At 30.7% G+C, this 27,537-nt stretch overlaps 2 protein-coding genes across 4 annotated transcripts; both read left to right on the top strand.

The window, feature by feature from the left end:
• Positions 1 to 845: 845 nt before the first annotated feature.
• LOC139515993 (programmed cell death protein 10-like) lies at positions 846 to 15,762 on the top strand. Of its 2 annotated transcripts, XM_071305794.1 has the most exons (10): positions 850 to 944; positions 3,693 to 3,801; positions 4,745 to 4,798; positions 5,288 to 5,414; positions 6,782 to 6,805; positions 8,635 to 8,682; positions 9,308 to 9,434; positions 10,004 to 10,091; positions 11,563 to 11,648; positions 13,005 to 15,762. In XM_071305794.1, exons 2-10 carry the CDS (start codon positions 3,724 to 3,726, stop codon positions 13,093 to 13,095), a joined length of 723 nt encoding a protein of 240 aa, XP_071161895.1. In that variant the 5' UTR covers positions 850 to 944; positions 3,693 to 3,723; the 3' UTR covers positions 13,096 to 15,762. The 2 variants fall into 2 exon arrangements, with proteins under 2 accessions (XP_071161896.1, XP_071161895.1); XM_071305795.1 differs by lacking the exon at positions 6,782 to 6,805 and having other exon boundaries at positions 846 to 944.
• A 2,627-nt stretch (positions 15,763 to 18,389) lies between these two features.
• Positions 18,390 to 26,857, top strand: LOC139515991 (programmed cell death protein 10-like). 2 transcript variants are annotated; one of them, XM_071305791.1, is made up of 8 exons: positions 18,390 to 18,485; positions 20,626 to 20,766; positions 21,524 to 21,577; positions 22,379 to 22,505; positions 23,387 to 23,513; positions 24,979 to 25,066; positions 25,739 to 25,824; positions 26,745 to 26,857. In XM_071305791.1, the coding sequence occupies exons 2-8, from the start codon at positions 20,695 to 20,697 to the stop codon at positions 26,827 to 26,829; spliced, it is 639 nt and encodes a 212-aa protein (XP_071161892.1). In that variant the 5' UTR covers positions 18,390 to 18,485; positions 20,626 to 20,694; the 3' UTR covers positions 26,830 to 26,857. The 2 variants fall into 2 exon arrangements, with proteins under 2 accessions (XP_071161892.1, XP_071161893.1); XM_071305792.1 differs by lacking the exon at positions 18,390 to 18,485 and adding an exon at positions 18,574 to 18,595.
• Positions 26,858 to 27,537: the final 680 nt, after the last annotated feature.

Here is a 27,537-nt window from a genome sequence, read left to right as displayed (position 1 = left end):
ATAGAACAAAGCTGTACGTGCTGAAATGTCTCGCATACTTATTTGTCAGTATATGTTCCTAATATAGTAACTACTAACTCGTCCCCTTTTCACGAATGCTACCCACCAAATTAGACTGATTACCAAGTTTGTACTAATAATGAGCATCACGATGGGTGCCACATGTGGAATAGGATCTGCTTACCCTTGGTGGGGTTCTTGTTGCTTATTCTTTAATTTTCTATTTTGTGTTTTGTGTACTATCTATCGTTTCTCAGTCTGTCACTTTATTTTCTTCTGATGAGTTTGAATGTCCTTCTTGTATATCTTTCGTCTCTGCTCTAACATGATCAAGGTCGGATGAACTATGCCACACAGACGTATGTACACCTTAAAATAATTCCATTATTAAATAAAATATATAGTGGTCATATTGCAATTGCAGTATCTAATAAACTTGACATTAACCAATGAACCATTAAAATGAGGCCAAGGTCATATATATCTACCGATGAAATAGAGAGAAAAAAGAGTATTATTTCCAGACGTATTGTGTTGTTGAAATTTACGCGACCGGCTCCTTGGGATATTACTTGAACAGTATTATATATAGGATTTCTTTTGATTTTATTTTATACGTTGTGAATCAACACTGGGTGGTTTTCCTCAAAGGGGGGGGGGGGCTCGCTGACTGACCTAAGGGGGGCCCGCTCCAGTCATGCTTCAATGATACTCTATATAATCAACCAAATTTTTCCCACGAAAGGGGGGGGGGCAGGCCCCCCCCCCCTGGATCCGCCTATGACTGTTCTTTAACATTTTCCCCAAACTAGAAAAAATACGACAAAGCGGGTAAAGGGAAATAACTTCAGTTACACTCTTCACTCTTCATTTAGGAGGTGTGAATCTTGAAACGATAAACAAAAATTATTTTTTCCATTCCAGTTGTTTATGTCAAGAACAAGGTATTTTTCTTAAAAAAAAAACATAATTTGAATGAAAGAACATAGTATAATGTCCTTGAATATGCTATACGCAAAACAAAACTGTATCTGCCTCACTCATCGAAGTACACCGGGTGTGGTCACACTCCTCACAATTTTTACATTTCCTAGTAATCCTACATATTTTCCATCTAATCTAACGAATTTATCCAGTTACAGGTTGAGTTCAAACCTCATCAAATGACTTAAATGAAAAAATTACCCATTGTATTTACTTATAAGTCATTAATAACAGTAACATTTTGACCATTATTAGATGTAATATTTTGAATACTATTGTAACTTGTATATATTACTTCCCAATCAATGAATCATGCCAATAGTCAATACTGTTATGTTTGTAAGCTTATTTACATAGAAGTACTAATGCTGTGTAATGTCATCATAGAATTTTCTGGTGTACTTCTTAATTTGAATTTCTTTTGGGCTTTGTTTAGTTTTACTTTCATTTCTCTGATATCATCATTCCACCGTAGAGGGTGTTGTATTATTATTTTTTTTCTTTGGTTTGACCAAGGGAATGCATTTATCATACAGTTTGTTAAAGTTTCTTCAAATCGGTTGTAGTTATTTTCTATGTTTTCATTTTGAGGAAAGGATAAATTTGAAAATAATTCTTTTACTGTTTCTTTCCATGCATTCCAATCACATTTTTTGATATTCCAATATTCCTCTTCTGATATATTTTCTTCTTGAGGATTTCCTGTATTAAAATCTAACAATACTGCAATATGGTCTGATTGTACTTTTTCATGAGTTAGGGTTATACAATTTTTTACATCATTAAATAGTTGCCTTGATATTAGAAATAAGTCTATTACAGAACTACTTGCTCTTCTTGTAGCCTGTCCATCATTAACACATATCAGCTTAGCTGTTGTCATACATTGTTCTAGTAGTTCTCCATGTTTATTTTCGACAGTATTGTTCCATTCGAAGGATTTAGCATTCAGATCACCTACCAATATTAAATTGTTTAAATTTTTTTGTTGAATATGTGTACAAAGCTTTTTCATCAACTCTGGTTTATTTGGTGGGATGTACGGAACCCAAAGATGAAAAGTTTTGTTTTTGCTGTCTTTTACTTCAATACTGACCATTTCTTTTTCTTTTAATTCCAAATGTTGCTGCCTTTGTCCAATGAAATGAATGCTTGGCTTTAAAAAATATTGCAGATCCTCCCCTTGCTTTTTTTTGGTCTAGGTGATGTTATTGGTTTCCAATCACCAAATGAGAGTGGTTTTTTTTTCAGATTCAAATGATTCATTTATACATAAGATGTCAACATTATATTTTTCACAAATTTCTTTGAGTCCAGTTGCTGTTTTAAAAGATTGAGTATTTAGAAATAGGATTTTCATGTTGATTAAATATATATGGTTAAATACAGTTTTTAAATTTATAAATATAAATCATAATTAAAGTTGTTTGTTTTATTGTGTAACAAAGTTATTACGTGACAGATCTACATTGATCTATGGTCATACAGAGATGATCAAGTTTTAATAACCAAAAGAGTAAAAGGCTGTTTACATACATGTACAGATATCCCCAGCATAGTTATCTTTTTGCTAACTTGAATGTGCTTGTTCTATCTTAATACATGTATGTATAGTATCTGTAGGTTACAGACAATGACATAAGGGTTCTTATTAATAATTATATATGTTTGATGTAAGTTTTCATTTTTATTAACAAGATGTAAAACAGACAGACTTATAAGACAAATGAAACTACCAGCCAGGATCATAAATTTATGCAGGTTTGGCTATCACAAATGTAGTTTTGGCCAGGAAATTCACATCTGACCACCTGGATTTTTCCTCTGGTCTCAGGATCTCGCTTATAAGTCGGTACCTCTCTCTTAATTCTTAATTTTACTCCCAAACTTCCGACTTATAAGCGATTACCTACGGTAGGTAGAATCTCCTCTACTGGAATAATGTTCTGTAATGAAAAAATAACACATTTCTTACCTGCACAGATTTCATATTACATCTTGGTAAACTGGGAATTTTGAAACACAATGTACCATCATGTTTAAAAAATTGTAGCATCAAATCCATAGGAAATTCTTTCAGATATATAATGACACCAGATCAATATGACATCACAAGACCATGATGCTTAAGTGGCCCTTGGGAGAACACTGTAGTATTTTAACAATACAAAAATTACATGGACTACCTATCAGTTATGAAAGTCTTGAAAAATACAGTAATACATGTAGTTTAAGTGGTACATGTAATAAGAATTTGAATAAAAACCACTATTTATTTATTTATTTATTATAAATATTCTAGACAGGGTATTAAAAATGCCATCACAGCGTAGCTTTTAAAGATTGTTGACATGGTGGAGGATCTCTTATTACTGAGTACAAAAGACCATGCTCACTAATCATGCAGAACTTAGAAGTGAGGAGAAAACTGCATGATCGACTTAAAAGCAAAATAATGTATCCAGATAAAGTGACTTGTCTTTCTGCAAACTGTAACATTATAAGCAACTTATATTTAAGACTAGAACTTTAGAATTGTGGCTCAGCATAGTAGTCAAGTTAAAACAACATTCAATATTTTCTTGTCCAATAATGCCTGAAATGTTTGCTGCTTTACATTAAACAACTGTCAGATTATGTAAAACATTTTTATTTAGAATTACAACCGTCATTTAAATTGATGTCGAAAATCTAACTTTATTTTACAGGAAAATGACATAAAAAGTGAATAAATGAGAAATGACTATGGGGGAAAACAACAAAGCTATGTATGGGAAGATGATCTTAGATGTGGTCATTGGTCCTTTGTTAGAAAGTGTAAGTATTTGAAAAATTCTCAATATTTTGGAAATCTTTATGATATGAAAATGATAGTCAGTTTACTGTTAATGTAAATGAGATGTCAACCAACAATATGTAACTATATACACAGGGTAACTGGAATGTAAAATAAATAGAAGAATATGTGTTATGAGTGCCAATGAGACTACTCTCAATCAAAGTCACAATTTGTAAAAGTAAACCATGATAGTTCGAAGTAGGGCCTTAAACAGGGAGCCTTGGCTCACATGGAAAAGCAAGCTATAAACAACCCCCAAAATGACAAGTGTAAAACCATTCAAACAGGAAAAACAACAGTCTAATCTATATAAAATACAAGAAACAAGAAATACTTATCATGCTTACGAACCACACCAACACATGACAACTGCTGTTCCTGACTAAAAATGTATGATGTATTTATCGTTTTGTGGTTTTGGAAGTCTGGCATAGTGACTTTTAAAAACTTTAATTTTGTCAGTGAAAAAAAGTAACATATGTTAAAATTGAAAAGATATTCTGCTTAATTGGCAAATTATATTTCTAAGAATACTTTTTTCATGCATTTATAGTAGATGCAAATAACACAAAAAAATACTTTGACTTGAAAATTCTTTTCTGAAATATACCTTTTATTGTGAATAACATGCATGCCCTAGTACATTTGTTTACACTGGTGAAAGAGATTAATAATAATTAATAAGCTTTGATGCCCATTGTTACAATAAGGCACATGCATGAGTTGGTTTAACAACTGAACTTTTAGCGTTTGTAACTATTAATGATATATTTTATTTGAATATATAGATATAAAATGGAATATTATTTTGATTCATTACCATTCCAATTGTCTGTTTAGAGGTAACCACTTTAATTTTGATTTCCATATATTTTTAATCTGTATGTATCTTAGAATTTTGTTTTTGTGTATTTATTATAGTTAGAAAAGAAAGATAAATCATCAGCACAGACATTACGAGCTTCTTTTTCAAAGGTAATTATATAAACTGTAACATGTTCTGTCTACTCTGAACAAGATTCAAGATTAAAATTTTATTAACCTCAGACACATCAGTGTACAAGAGGTCAATATACATACATACACAAATAATTGAAATATATATACAGTAATTGTAATACAATTATGAAAAACATTACATGTACAACAGCAGGAGCTAACACACATTTAACAACCATGTGATTGATTGGCGAAACCTTCTCCTTAGTCCACTTATCTTTAAATGATCTAACAAGTAATAATTTCTTAACAAAACTCATCAACCAGGCTTATATTTTTGTATGGTAGAAACCTGTTTCATCTACAAAAGACTCAATGTTCAGTGATGCTTGAATAAAAAAAAGGCCAAAGTTGAAGAACATTTTAGGTGAAAAGTCCAAATTTGCTAAATATTGGGAAGAAAATCCTTAAAACAATTAAAACAAGTAAATAAAAAAATAACATAAATCTCTTGCATGATTATAGGTTGACACAACAGTGCCTGGATTTGTCCATGATTTCTTGAGGGGCATCCTGAAGAAAGCAGACATACACGACCACTTTGATATATGTGAAACACTGCTAAGATTAGGTGATGCACAAGGATATGATGGTATGTACTTAAAACACATATATATTTAATGGTAGATTCAATCATTTTTGGTAACATCAATTTGAAACGTAATACAACACATAATAGTTATAATCAAGGCTCCATGATATTTATAATATGAACTTTTTAAGTTGTATGACAAATTAAGTTGTCTTTCATTTCACAGTTGAAATAAACATAGAAATGTGTTAGTGTGAAATTAGTACATTGCCAGATTAAAGTTTGAGTTAAGATAGTTTACAATCTAGCCAATAACACATTTCAAACTTGGTACACATTTTGATGTTATATACTAAATTATGATTGTAACCCATTGCACTCTGAACACAAACTGAAGATATGATTTTGCGAAGTCAGTGCATTTTAGGTGAAGTTTTGGGTGAAACTTGTGGTCTCATCAATCTACAAGTAAGGGGCCTGTAATTCAGTGGTTGTCGTTTGTTGCTGTGTAAACCTGTAATACATATTTTTTTTCATTATTTTTTTTGTACATTAGTTAGGCCGTTAGTTTTCCCTTTTTAATTGTTTTACATTTGTGATTTCGGGGCCTTTTATAGCTGACTATGCGGTATGGGCTTTGCTCATTATTGAAGTCCATAAGGTGACCTATAGCTGTGTAATTTGGTCTCATTGGAAACCATGCCACATCTTTTTTTTTCATAAATCAGTATGCTTATTCATACAGGTAAAAACTTTTAAAGTTATATACCCAGTTATGGTTTGACAATGATTTCCTAATCAGTGGCAGATACAGGACCTTTTTTGGGCTAAAAAAACATAAATAAGTTTAACATGCAACTTTTAAACGGTTCCTGTCGTGGGGCATGTATATTCTATAGTTGCTGTAAAGCAAAAGGGTTGGACATTTTTTATCCTGTATTAATTGTCTTTCATAAAATGATAGTATGGATCCAAAGCTATCTACTGATAAATTTGATGTGGGACTTGTCAGTAAAATATAGACAAGGAAACTTATCGCCGATTTGTACATGTTATTAGTTATTAAAGTTATCATAACCTCACAAATATCTTGTTGTAAACAAGATATACGCCTGGCTATTTGATAGAATTTACAATTCGACCGACAAGAGTTAAAAAAAACAAACAAGCATTTGTCTAATCAAAGGGGGGCGTACGCCCTCTAAGCCCCCTGGATCCGCTACTGATAATTCACTAAACAATGTGGAAATGTGATGGTATGAAATAAGTACATTCCAAGATTAAAGTTTTTGGCCAGATTGTTAGTTTTCAAGGTTCACAGAACATGGGAATGTGATAAGTGTGTTATTGGCATGGTGTTCTGTGGAATTATATTCTTTTTATAAAACAACAGATTTTTAAGTGTGTTTTTAATGTCTTTTATACAGAAATATTAGACAGCGAATTGACAGGTACAAAAGAGTGTTTTCTGGGAATCCATCTTACAACGTTTGACTAGCACGCATATCATCACCTGGCTTAATAATCATAAACTTGGAATCCACTAAAACAAATAACTTTCATTCCTTCATATACTTTTTCAAACCTACAACAAACATGACAAAGTGGCTTTCACAAGTGCATGTCTGAAAGATACCTTAAACTGATATTTATTAATTCCACTAGCATTCCACTAGGATATCAAAATTATTGAGACAGCTGTTTTTAGTTTAAATAACACTGAAGATTGAAGAAATGCTTTATTTGTTTTTATTATAAGTGAAAATGAATTTACCAGTCCTGTTGATTCATTATTATTTTTGGGATACCAATTTTAATGCGTTTGGTGGGTACAGGCAATCCCTGAATTAAAGTGTTGAAAGAGGTGCAAATTTTCTAAAGCTTGCATGCAGACTTTTCCAAAACCACAAAATAAAATATCCAAGAAATTGGTATTAACGTTAATAAATTACTCCACAGTAAATAAAATAGTAACTAGATTTAAATGATCCTCTTTAGTTATTATTAAAGACCTTGGATAGATTATACTGTTTAAATATTCTATAAATTACAAGACATATGAGATATAAAAATAAAAAAATAAATCTGTAACTTTTTTCCTTTAATTAACTCATTTTTAATCATATCTCATACTGCATGTAGCTGGTTCGTATTGTTTATACTAAAAGTCTCTCCTGCCTTTAAAGGTATACTGATTGTGACAACTTTTTCTCCTTCAATATAGAAATGAAATTGTTCCTTTGAAATGTGTTTTAATAACTAAAACACAATTTGCTTTATTCTTTCATCTTTTGTTGCATTTAAGTGTGTATGATTTTTGTTTAGAGCTAATTTCCTAGTGCTTGTAGAGTAAAACTTTGGTTGGCTAGCTTAATCTGTTTGTTTACTTTGTATAAATGTCAACCATCGTAAAAAAGATTGTCATCTTTTTAAACAATATATATAAGTATAGTTAAACCTGTATATATTACATTAAAGTTTGATTGGACATAATCCTGATTATAATTGTACAATTTTCAAACAGCGAGCAAGCCAACCAATGTCTTACTTTACATGCATTAGGAAATTAGCTCTTACGGTGATGGGAGTCAGCTATTTTATAAAATTGCTTGATTTCTGATTTTGTTCTGTGAGGAGGATAAATCTGTCAAAAGTTTGTTTTATATTTTTGTGCTCAAATGTTATATGCCAGCTGTTATATGCTTCTTTTGTTTATTTATCACACTTGAAAATCTCACACAGCCTTGTGGTTGTTATCAAAACATCAAGAATTTGTACTAATCAAATAAAATTGATTGTAATATTTTACTTCTGATATATATTAAATAAAGTGATGACTTTTTCTTGATATAATCTAACTGTTGAGTAGAGACTGTTATATATACATTATAAAAAAAGTCTATTGTTTTGTAATGCCCCCTCCCCATATAAAATTTGTTACAAGCTCCTTTGTTGAATCAAACACAAGCTCTGTTATAAGAAAAAAAATATTTTTGACTGCAGGAAATGATAAATCCTTACTTCCATCTATTGGGTTCTTATATAAAAAACTGAAATAGTTAGATTTCCGAATTTATGGCTGGCTTTACTAAAGAACAATTGTCTTAATATGCAAATTTGCTTTGGTAATTGATGACCTATTATTATTACCATAAACAGAACATGTACTATGCATTATGGGAAAACAAAAAGATAATATGGCCTAGGTATATATTCAGTTATTTTTTCATGTATTTCTTTGTATATTAAAACATTGTTTTTGTACTCTTTATCTTTATAGCATCCAAAACCACACCAAGTGGAGCTGCTATGCATCCATCCAGTAAAGGTGAGAATATGAAAATAAGAAGATGTGGTATGAAACCCAATGAGAAAACTCTCAACCAGAGACCATTGACATAAAAATTAACAACTATTAGTCAGTGTATGCAGTGTATCCCAAACTCTGTCTGAACGACAAAATATCAGACAAAAATTCATTCGGTCATATAGAATTTTTAGGATTTTTTGGTTGAACATATAGTAGAAAAGTTCAAATTTGTTTTTCGGTCAGACAAACCCTAAAACAGTTTGGCACAAACTGGTGTATGGCCTTCAACAATGAGCAAAACCATACAATATATTAAGCATGTTAACTCTGTTTCTATATGTATTTACGAAGAACAGAAGTTTATTGATCAGTTTGTTCTTAAGTAAATATTAAAAAACACTTATAAGTTGTTTGGCCATTATGTAAAATGATACAGAATTCTTCATTATGTACTAGACAGTCTCTGTTACTGGATGATCTAGGTGGTAGATATCAATTAAAAGACTTTATCAGCCTATAAAAATTAAATCAATAATATAATGAAAAGTTAGAAACTATTATGAGGTTAGTGCCAATATTAGTGAGAGATTTGTTTTTGATAAAGTTATTCATATTGTATAATGCAAAGAACTTTTTTTTTCAGAATTAAGATTGCTCAGACCTGAACCATCATTCCAAGAATTAAACAGATGTGCCACAAACCTTAAAACCATATTAAGTCGCATTCCTATACAAATTGATGACCGAAAACAATTCCTAGAAACCATTAAGTAAGTCTTAGTGATAAAAAAATATTTTGAAGCTTGAGTGTCTAATTAAAGAATGATATGGGAGATAATTCAATTTGTCTCAAGGAGAACTTTGAAAAAAAGATTACATAGCCAGGACTGATTGGTGACAGTGTTTTTATATTGCCCGGTAAAACTATATCAAATTAAATTCACTGAAAAAGACTCTTATAAAAATATCATGTAGAACTCTGTATGGAAAATAACTCCTTGATAAAAAATCTATATAGTCTTTGTCTTCTGCAGAACTCCAATTTAGAGATTTGTTTACTTTGTATACCTCAAGCTATTTCATTCCAATATACAGAACTCATTATTGTTCTGTTTGTTAAAGAATAAGGAAGAAAATTCTATAAAAAAGTGTTCTGTCTTTAAAAAAGATGTTTATCAATGACAGTTTATAAAGTAAAGAAAAAAGATGGTTATAAAGATGAGACATCTTAAATACTTTGATTTCTCTTCAAGATTATTATTTTGAAATGAAAAAAAAATAAAAATTGTACATATAATCTTACAATACTGTAAATTTCTTTTATGTTTTATTTTCCCAGAGAAATTGCTGGTTCCATAAAACATTTATTAGATGCCTTCAACAAAGTAATAGCTGAGATACCTGGTGGTGAGAGTGGAAGTAAACAGGTATAGTTTAACATAAAATTATTTGTCTTCTCGAAACATCTGGGGTTAAAGTCATAAAACTTTGCTCAGTGCTCAAAGCACAAAAATCATGCTAGAAACATGAAATCAAGCATTTTGCTTGGTTGTTTTTGGAGTATGAGTACAAAAAACTGACTCGAAAGTTTAATGACTTCAAGGCCAGAGATGTAATGTTAAGCGACTCCATCTATGGTATCAGCAGTCCATATTATCATAAAAACTAATGAACTTATTTCTGACAAATTTACATGTATTTTGTGTCATGTCTAGCAAAATGTAGTCACATTATCTAGGGAATAATGGGGCCTCGGTGGCCGAGTGGTCTAAGAAGTTACTTCTGTAATCACTAGCCAGTCAACACTGAGGTTGTGAGTTCAAACCCCGCTGGTGCGGGTGCACTCAACTCCAATCTTAATTGACTAGGATTGTCAGTTTTCCTATCGAAGGTTGGTTGTTTTCTATGGGCACTCCAGCTTCCTCCACCAATAAAAATTGGCCGCTAGGAAATAGTCTAAATGTGGAGCTTAAAAGTGGCGTTAAAACACCAAAAATCAAAATCAAATCTAGGGCATAATAAATAGTTTTATCAGAAGCATCAAACAAAACCATGTAATATAATATCACATTAGATAACATCATACATGTATATAAGCCAATTCTCTATAAACATGTATTATATTAATCTGTTAAATTTACGTAAATGAACCGATTTTATTCAAATTCACTTTTATTTTGTGTCATGATTAGCATATAATACTAGTTTGTAAATAAGGAGACAGGTGTAATGGTATCAAAATGAAGAATTTTATTTTGGTCAATTGTTGTTCATTTAATTTCCAGTGGCAAATATTTGTATTAAACTAGAATAAAGAATTAACATGGCAGGTTCTGCATGGTTGAGAAAATTGGACGTCATTGTTATACAGACCGTGTGAGGGATGTAAATCCAGTCAAGGTTGCTAAACATTTCCATCATCATCAGCCATTGTAATATAGATATACGAAGATGTGGTATGATTTCCAATGAGACAACTCTCCATCCAAATAACAATTTATAAAAGTAAACCATTAAAGGTCAATGAACGTCCTTCAACACGGAGCCTTGGCTAACACTGCACAACAAGCTGTAAAGGGCCCCAAAATTACTAGTGTATAACCATTCAAACAGGAAAACCAACAGTCTAATCTATATAAAAAACAAGAAACGTGAAACACGTATAAATTACATAAGCAACTACTGTACATCAGATTCCTGACTTAAAACAGGTGCAAATAATACCCATAATATCCCTGACCCTCACATGCCCTTGATTTGCCGATACAACAAATCTTTTTCTGCTGCCAAAATCTGTGCTCAAGGATTTAAAATATTTGAAATTATAAAAGATATGATTGAATTATCAAATGTACAGGAACTTTTGTTTATTATCTATAATTTACTTTCTGTTTTTAGATTTTAGAAGATAGGAAAAAAGAATTTGTAAGATATTCTAAGAAGTTCAGCAATATGCTAAAAGCCTTCTTCAGAGATGGCAGCCAGTAAGTTACATAAATAACATATATATATATATATAATAATGAAATGTGGTATGAATGCCAATGAGATAACTATCCACCAGAGACAAGGCCAAGGATATCAACAACTGTAGATCACAGTTGACTTTTAACATTTTCTTTTGCTTCTTTTTTCTTAGTTTCAGTTATATTTTTTGTTACACATTTTTAAATATTTCTTACAAAGCTTGTAGTTATTAAAAGTTACATTTAATTTGAATTGAATTTGAATCAAATGTAAATCGAATTCGCTAATCGCCTTCACCCACTCTTCCTTTTTAATTTGGATTGATTGAATTGGCTAATTTGCATTAACCAATTCGCATTAGAAATCTGTTTTTGTTGATACGAATTCGAGGTTAACGTTGTTCAGTCAAGCAAATTTAATCACATTGCAATTCCAATTAGAATTAATGTTTGGATGTCAAATGTTTTGAATGTGGATTAAACTAATTCAAATTAGTTAATGGAATTACGTGTGAACGCAGCATAAGTAAAAATCAGAAAAGAGAGTACATTTTTTTTCTCTTAACCATGTAGGAAGAAGAATTAAATCTAGTTATTATTTTTATGTTGCCTTCAACATCTGATAAGCTACCAGGACTAAGCAACAATCTACGAGAAGCAAAAAAAAATCATACTAGTTAATTTAATATTTAAGGAATAATTGTAATATTTTTTTCTGTCTATGAAGAAATAACATAAAAATGTGATGCACACATACATGCGATGGACTGTAAAACTCAGATCATGAGATTGGGAAGTTTTGGTCTGGAGATAAGGACATTTATTGCCATAAATTTTGTCGTAAATGTAACCATGTGATGATTAAAATTGTCTTTTGAAGTGTTTTTTCCTTCAACTTTGAATCCAAATGTAATATGTTTATAGTACCTTCGTACTATAAAATATTCTTTTTCTTTATTCAATCTATTCAAACAATAACTTGTGTTTAAGTGTAGGTTATTTTAAAGTGTGCACCACAATTCAATACTTAAAATAGACAGAAAAAATATTATAGTCATTCCTTATAATTTAATTCTAATATCCATTTTAAGCCGGAATAAATCATGAAAAAGCATCGATGAGGTCTTTGTCACATGATAAAATTATGTCTATGAGCTGAGAACCATTACACTGTTGGCCAATCAGAAGACGTGTTACATCCAAAATTGAATTATTAGTAAATATTTTTTATTAAACTTTGAATGAAGTAAAAATAATTATTTTGTGTTCTAATATTCACAGAACTTGCTTCACAATGCCAGAGATAATTTAGCTGTGTACAGAACTTTACATATTATATTGATAAATTATATATTCAAATTTTCTCTCTTGCAGAAGACAGAATGTGTTTCTAAGTGCTAATTTCTTGATCTACCAGACGAATGTCATTTTAAGAACTGTGAAACAAGAAACAGAGAGAGAATGAATCTCGAACCAAATATGCATCAGCTAGATGTCTGTTGTATAAACATTTAGTTTGATTTATTTTAGCAAACCTTTCTTTCATTTTTATGAGGGAATTATTTGATAGTAGGCTACATACTTATGTAAACCTGGAAAATGTTTGTAGCTGTTTTATTTTTACTCATTTTCATACCAAAACAGATTAAATTATTAAAATTTAAACATATTTGATATATTTTACATGTATAAATGTGGAAAAGTCGACAAAAATAAATTTTATGTGATGACCATTATTTAGTTGTTTTTTTTTTAAATGTTTGGATCCGCCCCTGGCAGGCACAAGCACTAGTCTCAGAAAAAAAAACCTATATACCTCAATATAACACATTAAGGTGTATAGGAAGTTTTTTCTGAGACAAGTGCCTGTGCTGGCAGGAAATTGTATATTACTTTATTTGGCCTAAGATGAAATACCTCACTTTTTACGGTCCCATATTGGTAGATAAAATTAAATTGGGACACTGAGATTAATGCTTCTGCTCATGCTTAAGTAAGGCTAGGATAAGATGAGTGACCATTTATTGACCGCTTGAATCAAATATAATAAAACAAAGAACTTTTCAAATGTTTGGTAGAAATGTGTCTCACGTATCAGTTCTAAAATATATTTGAATTTTTAATTGCATCCTGAGGTTTTCAACTTCTTGTGAGAGGCAAATTAATGTCTCTTGTCATATCTTCTTCTTCTCTTTAATGCAAGCAATAGTCAATAGTCATAATTTTCTTGCCTAGAATAGATAAAGCATGCTTGAAGCATACAATTTCATATAACATATTTATATAGACATTATTTATGATTGTATAATTTAACTATATCCTCAATAATAGACAAGCTGCTGGAAGAAAGACTGAACAACTATTGAAGTTTATTTTATAAGTGTTAATGTACTTTATTAATGTCGATAATGGACTGATCACTTTTTGCTGTAAAAGTTTAATTTGGCAGATTAAAAAAACAACTTTGGGATTCTCAGGTCCCCCCTCATCTCTTCAATATCTACCTCATAAATAAATTTGATCTTTTGACCTAAAAAGACAGAAGAGTCAAAGAACTATTCATTTCTTGACTAAATATCAGATGTTCTTATATAAAATAATGGTCAGATGTACCTCCTTACCTGACATAAATTTTTGACAAATTGCTTTAGAATCTATTTATAGATTTAATGATGGCGGCCTTATTGAATTTAAGTTTATTTTTTGTTGATTTGAAAATTTTACATTCTGTTCATTTTGATATAGAGTCCTAATCTCTATGGGTGAACATTCCAATATAATACAAATGGCAAATTTATGTTATTTATTATTCACTTTAAGATTCACATTGTATTCTACATGTATTTAACAACACTTGTCCCATTTATTATGTGTAATTTTGTCTCAGTTTTTGTGTAATCTTGAATTAACCATGATTTATTATTCTATATTTTTTGTCAATTGGAACTTGTCTCCCATTATATATATTTCCTTTTTCAAGTTTTTGGGAGGTGGGTAGTGGGTACCTTGTACATATGTGGAAATTTTGTTACTGGGCAGAGGAAAAATTTAAAGAAAAAATATAACTTGCAATCAAGATTATTATATATAGATATTAAAATATCAGTAGATTTTGAAATATATTGAAAAAAAGTTATGTAAACAAATTATGTAGTATTATCCTATTAAGTTTTATTTAAATTTGATACAAAATATTTGTTCAAAATAGAAGTACATGTATCACTTTCTAGACTTTGGTTTCACAATCAGAATTTATTGAATATTTTTGAGTATCCAACACAACATGGCAGCTATCAAGTGATAAAAGATGGAATGATTTTAATTACTGGTACTGTTATTTTTTTAAATTTTAACCAATATGTTTCTAGGTGCCAGTTTACTGTATACACAAACATTTTTATTGTTTTGAGGTGAAAATGTTTATTGTTTAACCTATTAGCCTTGTTTAACTGATAACCAATTGTTTCTTAATACCTTTCTTTGATATAAAAAGATTTTGTCTTGAGGTTAACGATATAAAGAATGGAACTGTCGTGAAATTTGTGAACCAGTAATTTAATGTTCTATCTTGCACAAAACCATAAGTTTTTCTATCAGTTACAAAGCTTGCAACATATTGTGTTTCTACATTCCATCAGCAGTGTAACATTAAAGTCCTGCTTGTGTTTTTTTGTTGGATTTTTTCCAAATTTAACTGATAAATGGACTGGGTTTTTTTGGAAGCCAATATTAGGCCTGGGCTTACTCACACAAGACACAAGGTTCTAAGTAATCTTTATTTTTTGGGTTTTTTCATGCTGAGAATAAAATTGAGAATTGTGTGATGTTGCTTCTAGCTTTCTCAGGTATTTAAGAGATTGAAATGACTTATTTTTTATATAATCTTGTAACTGTTGATGTTAAATAACATTTTTGATTCTATAAGTTCTTATTCCACTAAAATAGAAATAATACAAATGCATGATTTATACACTCTCCCTGAACATGGCTTATATCTTCAGACTTTTTTTTTTTTTAAATCAATATTAACTATGGATTTGCTATTATTTTCTTAACACATGTATTTTATGTTTTATTTTATTGTATCATATATTCAGATCTGAAACTTGTATAAAATCATTAGAAGCTAAAATATGTTGTTTCTTTTTATTTAACATTTGATATCTCATATGTCAGTTCTAAAGCCAGCCCTCGAGAGCCAGCCTCTTCGAGTCAATTATAAGTGATTATCAAGATGCAGAAATTAAAAGAAAATTAAAAAACTGGCTATTAAATTGTGCAAACTTTGTTTCAAAGTGAACTATGTGTAAATTAGAAAACTAAGAGCTAAATTTTTGTATCAGGACTATGAACATTTATTCAGTAATTTATATAAAAAGATGAATATACGGACCTAAAACTAGAAGTCAAAGAAGGCAGAAAATCCCATAGACAAGAGAAAAAAGATGAACAGTCTACCAAAACATACAAAAGTCTAGAAAAAGCTACTCAGATTAAGTAACATCAACCTATCAAATACCTGTGGTAAAGTCATGTGCTCTTGAATGGTAAGCAATTTCTGCTCTATTAGTGGTACCTGTCATGTTGATCATGTCAATTTAAACAAAATAAATAGTGATAAGTCACATTAGGTGATGTCAAACAAGGAAATCATTTTACCTTCTGATTTACCAATTAAGCTACTGCAGTTACTTTAAAAAACAACACCCCTTATCTTATTTTGTTAGTATTGAGTCTGTTGGAACCAATTGTTGTTACATTTATATAGGTATGATATATCCAACACAAAATGCCATTATTCGATCATCAGAATTGAGTTTGTTTATTAAATATGCTGTGGATTCATTATAATTTGTGGGATGCCAATTTTCATTGGTAAACATGAACAAAAAATTAAAAGTAAAATTTTGTATCATTGGCGGATCCAGGGGAGGGGGGGGGGGGGGACCCCCCCTTTTTTTTGGCCGATCAATGCATTTGAATGGGGACATATAGTTGGAACCCCCCCTTTTAAAAATGGCTGGATCCTCCCCTGTGTACAGGCCTGTATGCAAACCTTTATAAAGACAACAAAATCAAATATCCACAAAATACAAAGTTTCCTCATTCCATGAAAATTGGTACCCACGAAAAATTAATAAATCTGCAGTACAAGATCCAAACAAATATTGGACAAATTCATCAGAAAAATTATCATTCTTAAAGGTTTTGTCTTTTCTTGATGTGGGTGTATTTGATATGTGAGCTTGTTCAAGATCCTGTTATTGAAACCAGTTTTTCAAATCATGTGACATTTGTATGATTGAAAACCTTCTACTGGACATATACTCACTCACTACCTGCCAGATATACAACATCAATTAGAATGAGAAACATTTTAGATTAGTTGAGTATTTAGTCTGACCCAAATTTCAAAGTATTTAAGTAATATAATGTACTTCATTGAGATGAGAGAAAAGAAAGGACATGATGTGATAAATTCTTTATTTGGCCTAAACTTTTATTTAAATATGAACTAAATAAATTTATGTTTAATAGTCCAGGTAATTGGAAAATTAAAAACAAACCTATGAAGTCACAACAAATGCAGCTCAGAAAGCATCAAGAAAAAAAACTTTTTACACATTGTTATGAAAAATATAAAGATTTTGGTTATTTTTCATAGTTCTTGACGTGTTAAAGTATATAGAGTGCAGGCAAGTACCAGCTAAATTATTTACCACAGTGTTTGTCTATATTCACCACAATTTACCACAATGTTTGTGACATGTCTATTCATTCCAACAGTTCATTTCATAAAAATATTCCATGTGTGAAAATCAGCAAATTTTGTAATTTTTGTAACAAATTGGAATTTTTCTATCTATTTATTTAAGAATCTCAATGAATTAGTGAATACATCTAAAGAGATACTGTAATGATCTGCAAGGAACAAATAAATCTGCACAATTACAAAAAGACAAATTTTAAAAGATCATAATATGACAAGTTGTAGATATAGGAAGATGTGGTAAGAGTGCCATTGAGACAACTCTCCATCCAAGTCGCAATTTATAAAAGTAAACCATTATAGATCAAGGTATGGTCTTCAACACAGTATATTGGCTCACGCTGTAAATGCCCCCCATGAAATACTAGTGTAAAACCATTCAAAAGAGGAACCAACGGTCTAATCTACATAAAAAAATGAGAAACGAGAAACACTTATGAACCTTCTTCCTTATCTAAAACAATAGTGTAACATCACAACATAGAAAGACACACTATAAAATATCAATTGAAATGGCTTAATTCAAGAGAAAAACATAGTCTCACAAATGAACACTACACTGAAGTATCACTGAAGGAATAAATTTGATCTATGATACAACGTAAATACAAAGTTAATAAAATAAAAGTATTACACCGCTGTGAAATGTTAAACAATTTCAGAAAATCATCAACTTTGAACAAAATACGTCATATTATACACAGGTAAATGAAATTATATGGTCATTTATAGGTTCCTAATCAATTGAAACTTATTTTTTTCTTACACATCATGTAGTTACCTCATAAATAAAATTTAGTAAATGAATAAATGTGGTTTTCTTATGTAAAGATACAGATTAGTGGTAGATCCAGTGTTTAGAAAAACCTTTTATGCATTGATAAATCTATAATTATTGATAATTTTATCCTCAAAAAATTATGTTACAGTATTCCGTAATCGATTTGTGCTTCTTTCCGAAATTGTTTGGGATATTATTATTTTTTTCGGAACAACTTAGTCTTTCCGAATTTGTTTGGGATATTATTAATTTATTTAGGAACTTCTCGGACTCTATCTTCAAAACTTATCAGCAAACGAAACAGGTAGGTAAACAACACACCTGTTTTTATTTTTTAACAAGAAGAACTATTTATTTATGAATTCATTAGGTTTTTGTTGCATACATCATTATCATATAACCATATATCAATAGGTAAATTTTCTGTTTTGTTGATGCATGGTCTACTTAGAATTTGATATGAGTTACTTTATACACAGGAATCGGAAGTTCTATCAATAAATTCTGTAAATAATAAGGTCGACTATCAATAGAGCTTCTCGTAGAGAAGCGAAGCTCTATTGATAGTCGACCTTATTATTTACAGAATTTATTGATAGAACTTCCGATTCCTGTGCTTTATACCACTTTAGGCACTTGAGTCTTGAGTCTTGCCTGTACATCCTTGTTTATGTAGTTGGCATCTATGAACTAAGAAGTTCATCTACTATTTTAACAGCCTGTCAACCCTGAGTTTGTGAGCAAGAACCCTGTACCTCGAGGGCAGGTTCAACTTTTATCAGTGGTAGTCCGAGATTACTCTGACGTCCAACGGCTGTTTTGCCAGACTAGCTGGGCCGTGACGGCGCACGGCCCCAGCTTGTCTGGCAAAACAGCCGTTGGATGTCAGAGTAATCTGGGACTAATCAGTGGCAGATCCAGAACTTTTTATAAGGGAGGGGGTGTTTCACTGACTGACATGAGGGAGGCCACTCCAGTCATGCTTCAGTGATTATCTATAATCACCAAATTATTCTGCTGAACAAACTTTCACAGTGGTCATGTAGCTTGGAGTTAGAATAATGTGTCCGAGTAGTGACATGCCTTCCTGTGGTCTGTTACCTCGTGAACTAGCACTTTAAAAGTCTGTCTCAAGCCCTTGGTCTAGTATAATTATTTTATATTTTATATATATCTAGTTATTTAATGCTGAATGTTAAACACCATCCATTTGATAGCCAATAGCACTTTCAAGTTGATGTAAAACACAAACAAGTAACTTGTTCAAAGTAATTAGTTTTTTGATACCCAGCAAGACCTATAGCTTTTAGTTTTTTATAAAAAGAAATCTCAAACTAAACAATGAAGAAACAATCTATAAATCTACATGTACATGTATATGGTTATATTGTTCAGAAATTTGTTCATACATGAAGGTTTGATCAGGTCAATATTTTTTTAAAGTATTTGTGCATCTACATGTATGATGGAATATTATATCATACATGTAACACTTAACAGTTGAAACTGATTGGTACACTGAGGGAATGGACAAATGTTGTCATCAATAGTTTTTTCTATGTTTATATGTTTCATGTGAATACACATTTTTTTTTTAAATATTATATTGCCTTTTTCAATTTATCATGTTTGTTGTTGAATTTAAACAAATTCTAGTGTCAGTGATGAAAGACCCAGACTTGTCTGACAGTTTTATAATTGTTGTAATTTTGTCTTTTTAAAAATATATTCAAATAGCACCATTTGATTTGAAACTGTACAGGTACAATGTACCACATTTGATATTTATTCAAATAATTATGTCACCATGATGTTATAGGTGTCAGACCACCAAATTTTGCAATTTTCACAGCTTTCTTAATATTTTACCTTAAGTTTAGCTTCAAGGAAACCAGGTATATCCTGAATTGTACATGTATCACCTTTCTACATGCTAATTTTCAACCAATGTTTAAAGTCTAATTAGGAATTTCTGATCTTGAAAACACAGGTACTACCAAAATAACTCTTGGTTTTCTGGAAATCTTAAATTAGTGTACTATGAAGTACATTAATCCTGAATTTTTAATGCAAACTCATAGACAAGTGAATTTTGACTCAAAATGATTTAAATGTATCTCCCTTTCATCAAAAGTTTCATTTCTGCAAATTTGTTGGTTAGTTTAAGTCATTTTGTAAGTAAACAATTACATTAAATGCACTATTTTTTGTCCGAGTAGGCCTACATTCACATACGTTCTAAATTGGAGGGAGTAATTGGTGGTTTTACACCTATAAAGCCCTGGAAAGAACACTAAGATTAGATTATCATTCTCAATACATCTTCATTATCATTTGATTTTTTTTAGTTGAATAGGCTAAAACTGTGATTATTAAAGCAAATTATAGAATAAATTTGAAAATTCTTGAGATTATAGAAGAATTATATTAGAATTTTATTTCAGAAACAAATATCTAAGTGAATGATGAATACCATGTGATGTGATTTTATAAGTCAGTTTTACAGAGGCATCATGGGAGAAAGTAGCAAAGCACTGTATGCCAGGATGCTGGTGGATGTTGTTATTGGCCCAGTCTTGGACAATGTAAGTATTGACAGTTAAACCTTCTGAAGCAGTCATTTTTTACAGGAAGTTGTGTAAAACGAAAGGTCTCATATAGCAAACACCATTATAATCTATTTTCAATCTGAAATGAAAATTCACCTCTCTATAAATGCAACATTTTACAGTGGTCTCTTGATGCAGGTCAACAGTGAAATTTGACAAAAGACCACTTTCGAGTTTGTCTTTCACTGGAAAAAACACGTCAATTATTATGGTTCATCAAGCGTCTTAGTTATTGTGCAGAATAAACTAGAAATAATGTTTGTTCGGTAGGTACTAATCACAATTTCCTAATGACAGCAGTGACGGATGTCAATTATGAGAATTCAATTTGCTGAAATTCGTTCAATATAGCTTTATAGTTTTCTTACCAATTGCTCAACATGGGAAGGGAAGTGACAATGCCACATACATGTAGCACACTAAATGCATTCGAAAGTTGTCTATTGTATAAGTACAAGTTACCAACAGAAAAAAATGTAAACAGTTTGTACCTTATTATTACCATAACATGGGTGAACAACCTAGCCTGTGACAACCATATCAAAATATAGAACTAACAATTTCATTATTTTCTTAATATGATTCCTTAAAAGACCAACATCATCTCTTAAAGTGTTTACTTAAAGCTTGTTGTGATTGTTTTAGAATTTTTGTATGATAAAAAAAACCATATGTGTTCTTTTTGCAAAATCATATTTGATAATATATGACATAATGGTTTAAAATTTTGTAGTTAGAAAAGAAAGACATATCTGCAGCCCATACATTGAGAGCAGCTTTCTCAAAGGTATTTGTATTAATTGAGAGTGTTGATAAAACAACTCTGCTATGTTTGACAGTTGATTAGTTTAATATCTGCTGTTTAGGACGTTTGATAAATGTCCCATGGGTCAACGAGAAAATAATATATACTTTTTCTCATTAAATATACATGCTGGACATCCATTATTACAATAAGCTTAATAAAAATGTATTGGATACCATCTTATTTGATAGTTTACACTTATAAGCTTCTGCTTAAAGGAGTTCGCTTCTCATTTTTAAAGTAATTAACTTTTTAAAACACTAGTTTATATAGATAGGGGGTTAATAAAGGAACCTGAAGAGCAAAAAAAATATATAGGTCGCCATGCTTGTTTTCGAGATATATGCCATTGAAATTTTGGCGGGAAAATATTCTCTCTTGACTTTTCATAACTTTATCATTGACAAGTTGAAGTTCTCAAAAACTGTTAAAAAGTAATTAAAATTTTATAAGACTTTTACAGATTGCTTATCATTATACATGTAAAAGATTTATAAAAAGAAAAATGGGGGTCACCGGGCAAATTTTTTCCAGGCATTCAAATGAATAAAACCAGAGGATTCCGAAAATCTGTCAAAAAATCCAAAACATGACAAGCCAGCTTCCTTAATGATAGAGGGACAAAAGGATTCCTGTTTGTTATTTTTGTATGTTATGCCCTTTGATGACTTAAAAATTGACATGATCACTCTTTATGAACTCAACCTATTTAACACCTTTTGGATTTGAATGAAATTCATATGCAAGTATTTACTTAAATAAATGTTCATTATTACATTTCAGGCTGACCACACACTGCCAGGGTTTGTATATGATACAATTAGAGGTATGCTGAGGAAAGCGGAAATGACAGATAAAGTAGATATGTGTGAAACATTACTGAGACTAGGAGGCACTCAAGATAGTGATGGTATGATTTCACAATTTCAAATTGTATTTACCCTAAAAAGAGACTGAAAATGGATTTTTTTAATAGCTAATTAAAATTTATTTTAAATCAAATGGTCTGCAAATAAACTGATCATAGATACCAGGACTAAATTTAATATATAGGCCAGACATGCGTTTCGTCTACAAAAGACTCATCAGTGACGCTCGAATCCAAAAAAGTTTAAAAAGGCCAAATAAAGTACGAAGTTGAAGAGCATTGAGGACCAAAATTCCTAAAGGTTTTGCCAAATACAGCTAAGATAATCTATGCATGAGGTAGAAAAGCCTTAGTATTTCAAAAAACAGTAAATTTATAAATATAACCATAACAATGACAATTCATGTCAGCACAAAAAGTGCTGACTACTGGGCTTGTGATACCCTCGGGGAAATAAATCTCCACAAGCAGTGGCATCGACCCAGTGGTTGTAAATAAACTCATCATAGATACCAGGACTAAATTTAATATATTCGCCAGACGCGCGTTTTGTCTACAAAAGACTCATCAGTGATGCTCGAATCCAAAAAAGTTAAAAAGGCCAAATAAAGTATGAAGTTGAAGTTTTTCAACTTTTTCACAATAACTGAGGAGACATAGTTTGATTTCCCAAGTTATGTCATGTTCAAGCAAGCTAACTTCAGCTGAAGTTAAACAAATTATAAATATGAATATACTCACATTTGATCTTTGTTACGATTATTTTCTGAAAGTACTCTTGTTAAACTAGATGCTTTGTCAGTGTATACATACAAAATGTATCATATTACTAGGACAATTTTGTATAAATTATTTACCAATAAGAATTATAATTAGAAAAAGTAATTTAAGTAAATTAATCTTTGAAATCTGTATATTTGCAGAACTTAAATTATATCGCCCAGAAAAGACATTTCAAGACTTAAGCAGATGTGCTTCTGGTTTGAAAATGATTCTTGGTAGGATACCAGATCAAATTTATGACAGAAAACAGTTTTTAGAAACAATAAAGTAAGTACATCTTGTATTTGCAGATAAATAATTATAGTCTTAATGACACTAACTTTTATAACGATTTAATGTTGATGGTTTTGAAAATTAATATAGTTTACTTTATTTGGATCAGAATTTGGTACTTTTGTTGTTGAAATGTTATCTCTGCTTATATCATAAATTATTAAATATATCATAACTAAAATCAGTTACGATTCCTACTCTTTAACCATATCTATTCTTATTGTCTAAACAAGACTTTTAGAGTAAAAGAATGTAGAGTGGGGTGCTCATTTTCGCCACAAGTTTCCATGTTTTCTGGACTTTATGTTTAGGTCTTTATGTTTTTGAAGTATACTGATATTTTTATATGAAAATAACATCAAAAGCAAAATATTCTTAGCTTGAAAACGTGTTTCTTTTAAAAAAAATCATCTGAAAAGTTAGATCAAAGGCTGTATAAAAATTCCTGATTTTTTGTCAAATGGGGACACATATTCGCCGTTTTAACACATCTATTTAAAACCAAATAAATGCAGCTTTAAACAATATTTATCAAATCAATTTCATTATAGATGGATGGCAGACATTTCAAAGGTGTAAATAACTGAAATTTATAGGGCAATCAGTCAAAGAATTACTAAGAAATATTTCTTTGAAATCATGTTTTTCATTCAGGAAATTGTCCGAAAATCCTAGTCCGTTCAGCGGTCCTTTGCGTTAAGTGCCGAAATTTTGTCTAAATTTAAAAAATAACCATATTTGTTATAAAAATATAATGAACCAGCATATTCCTTCCATTTCAGCCATCCTTTGAAGTTTTTACACCTCAAAATCATAAAACGGCGAAATTGTGTCCCCGACGAATATGAGCACCCCACTCTATGTGTTGTTATTATGCCTCATTTATGGGCATTATGTTTTCTCGGTCTTCAGTTCGTTCGTCCTTTCTTCTGTCCCACTTCAGGTTAGTGTGTTTGGTCCTTCAGGTTTAAAGTTTTTGGTCAAGACTTGAAGGTAGTTTTTGATGAAGTTGAAGTCCAATTAACTTATAACTTAGTACACAGGTTCCCTATGATCTGGTTTTTCTTATTATAAATTTTCAATGCCACATTAGATTTTTTACCCCAGTTTCATGGTCCACTGGACATAAAAGTTATGATAGTGGGAGTGGGGTATCCTAGTACTATGGACACATTCTTGTTCTCTAATACATCTACATCTGATGTGTGACAAAACTTTTCAAATAAATTAACAGGCTGTGTCCTGTGATATAATGATGTGTCAGTGGCAGATCTAGAAATTTTCATAAGTGGGGGCCCACTAACTACATAAGAAGGGGCTGCTCGGGTCATGCTTCAGTGATTCTGTATATAATCAACTAAATATTTCTAAGAAAAAGGGGGGGGGGTCTGCCCCTCTCTAAATTTGTCTCTATGTGTTATGGTCAGTAGATTATTAAACCTTTTGTAATATTTTACAGAGAAATAGCTAGTTCAATCAAACTGTTACTAGATGCCTTCAACAAAGTGATAGAAGATGTTCCTTCTAGTGACAGTGGGAGTAAACAGGTATGATAGAGCTTACTAACAAGTTATCCTGTGTTATATAAATTTTATAATTACACCCTATGGGTGTATACTGTTTTACCTCTGTACGTCCGTCCTTCCATCTCATGATTATCTTTTGTCACATCTTCAGAAGTACATCATAAGGATTCTGAACTTTGGTATCAGGGTTTATATAAGTCAGCTATACTGTGTGATGTGTTTTCAGATTCATCACTCAACAACTTCCTGGGCGGGCAGGGGTTATTATCAGATAGCATTATCTTGCAGTTCCACTTGTTTTACCTATCTTAAACCAGGATGAGATGTTCTGTTGATGATATTTTTGTAACCTTTATTATAATTGATCTGGTATTCAAAGCTATGAAATAGATTTTTGGCAGTTTTGATATAATTTATTGTTCTCAACTTTAAAAAGCTGCCTTTAGTTTTCTTTTGTCATCATTGAAAAATACCATGGATTAAATAATGTCACTGGTTAAAACTGTTTAGTCATACATATGATACTTAAAGACGGTTTTCCCAGTTACTGGTAAAGATTTATCTCCTCGAACATCATTTTCTTTTCATTTTGATAACATAATTTCTAATTTCTTATTGTTCTTGTGAATATAAATGAAAAACAAATTTCAAACATTGAAAATTGTATATATATAAAGATTAATTTGTTTGTAGATCTTAGAAGACAGGAAAAAAGAATTTGTAAGATATTCTAAGAAATTTAGTAACATGTTGAAGGAGTTTTTCAGAGATAGCAGTCAGTAAGTACATTTATATTAATCAGAAACCATTTTTCTATCATTTTGTCTACTTTAATTTCAAGTTTGTAGGTATTTAAATTTGAGCATATTACAAAGGCATCTATAGCATTGTTTATAAGCCAGTATTCTTCATGATAAAATCGATATAAATTCAAGTCCTCCTGAATTATTTCTTAACTCTCTTTTAAATTTTGTTATTGGTAATTTGTATAATTTCCCTTTGATCTTACTGTATAATACTTTTTAGATTATAATCAGTACTTGTACTCGAAAATATAAGGCAATGATGTCAGATATCATTGCAGCAAGGTCATATGCTCAAGTCCATCCTCATTAAACTATCAATGAAATGCACACAATAGATATAGGAAGATGTGGTGTGAGTGCCAATGAGACAACTCTCCATCCAAATAACATTTAAAAAAAAAAGTAAACCATTATAGGTCAATGTACGGCCTTCAACACGGAGCCTTTGCTCACACTGAACAACAAGCTATAAAGGGCCCCAAAATTACTAGTATAAACCATTCAAACTGGAAAACCAACGGTCTAATCTATATAAAAAACAAGAAACGAGAAACACGTATAAATTACATAAACAAACGATAACTACTGTACATCAGATTACAACTTCATAATCATTCAAACAATCAAACAACATTCTAATCATTTTGTATGTGCAAAAGTAGTTTTTCTTTTCATTTTTCTTCATATTCTCAACCAATATGATAGTCTTGCTGATAAAATAAAAAACAAATATGTCATTAATCTATATGTAATAAATTACCAAATGTCATAATTATAATAAAAAAAACTACATATATATATATATATATAAAAGTGTGGTGAGGGGTATGGTCTATGGTGGACATTTAATGTTCTTTGAAGCTGTTTTATTAATAATTCAATTTTGCTTTCAGGAAACAGAATGTTTTCCTGAGTGCCAACTTCCTTATATACCAGACCAATGTTATTCTACGAACAGTTAAACAAGAATGTTGTTGATACAAAAATTTGGTTAGTCAAAAAACTAAAGTACAAAAAAATATGCAGAAAAATTTAAAAACCAAAAACTTTTGAGGACGTTTTTGTTTCTTCGTTCACTTGTTAGTGATGACATTAAATTGAGTATGACCAAACATGTTTCAGAACATTTCTCAATCATTTTTTTGTTGTTGTCTTTATTATGTTGGAAAAACTAGCATTGTTAATTATTTCATTTCAGCATTATGTACCTGTAATACTTCAGGCTGTTTTAAAAGTGTTCAAACTATATTAGGGGTCTGACCATAAATTTCTTGTGAATCAAAGTTGTTGAATTTATGACTGGGTTCTATTTTTAGGAAAGTTTTCTGATCACTTATTTTGTAGTCATAATTTTTTTGTAACATCTATAAGACAGAGATGGGTGTTCTATATTTTTTTCTAAAGATAGAAATATTAGTGAGAAAATTTCTTCAAGGACCACATCTATACAAAAAGAACTCTAAAATTTCGGGGTATAAATATATAGATATATATTCTGTTCTTTCAATTTCAAAATATTTTACAATACCATCTGATAATTGTTGTGAGTGTAATATTTCTATCAAGAACCAGTAAAATACAGTTAACTCTCGTTGTCTCGAACTCGGTTGACTCGAAATTTCGGATGAGTCGAAGTTTTCACGTGGTCCCGAACTTTATTCCATACAAAAGTATGTAACTCGACTC

Source organism: Mytilus edulis, chromosome 3 (assembly GCF_963676685.1).
Source record: "Mytilus edulis chromosome 3, xbMytEdul2.2, whole genome shotgun sequence".
NCBI lineage: Eukaryota > Metazoa > Mollusca > Bivalvia > Mytilida > Mytilidae > Mytilus > Mytilus edulis.
Note: the sequence above shows the minus strand (reverse complement) of the source record. Positions and strands in the feature narration are given on the sequence as shown.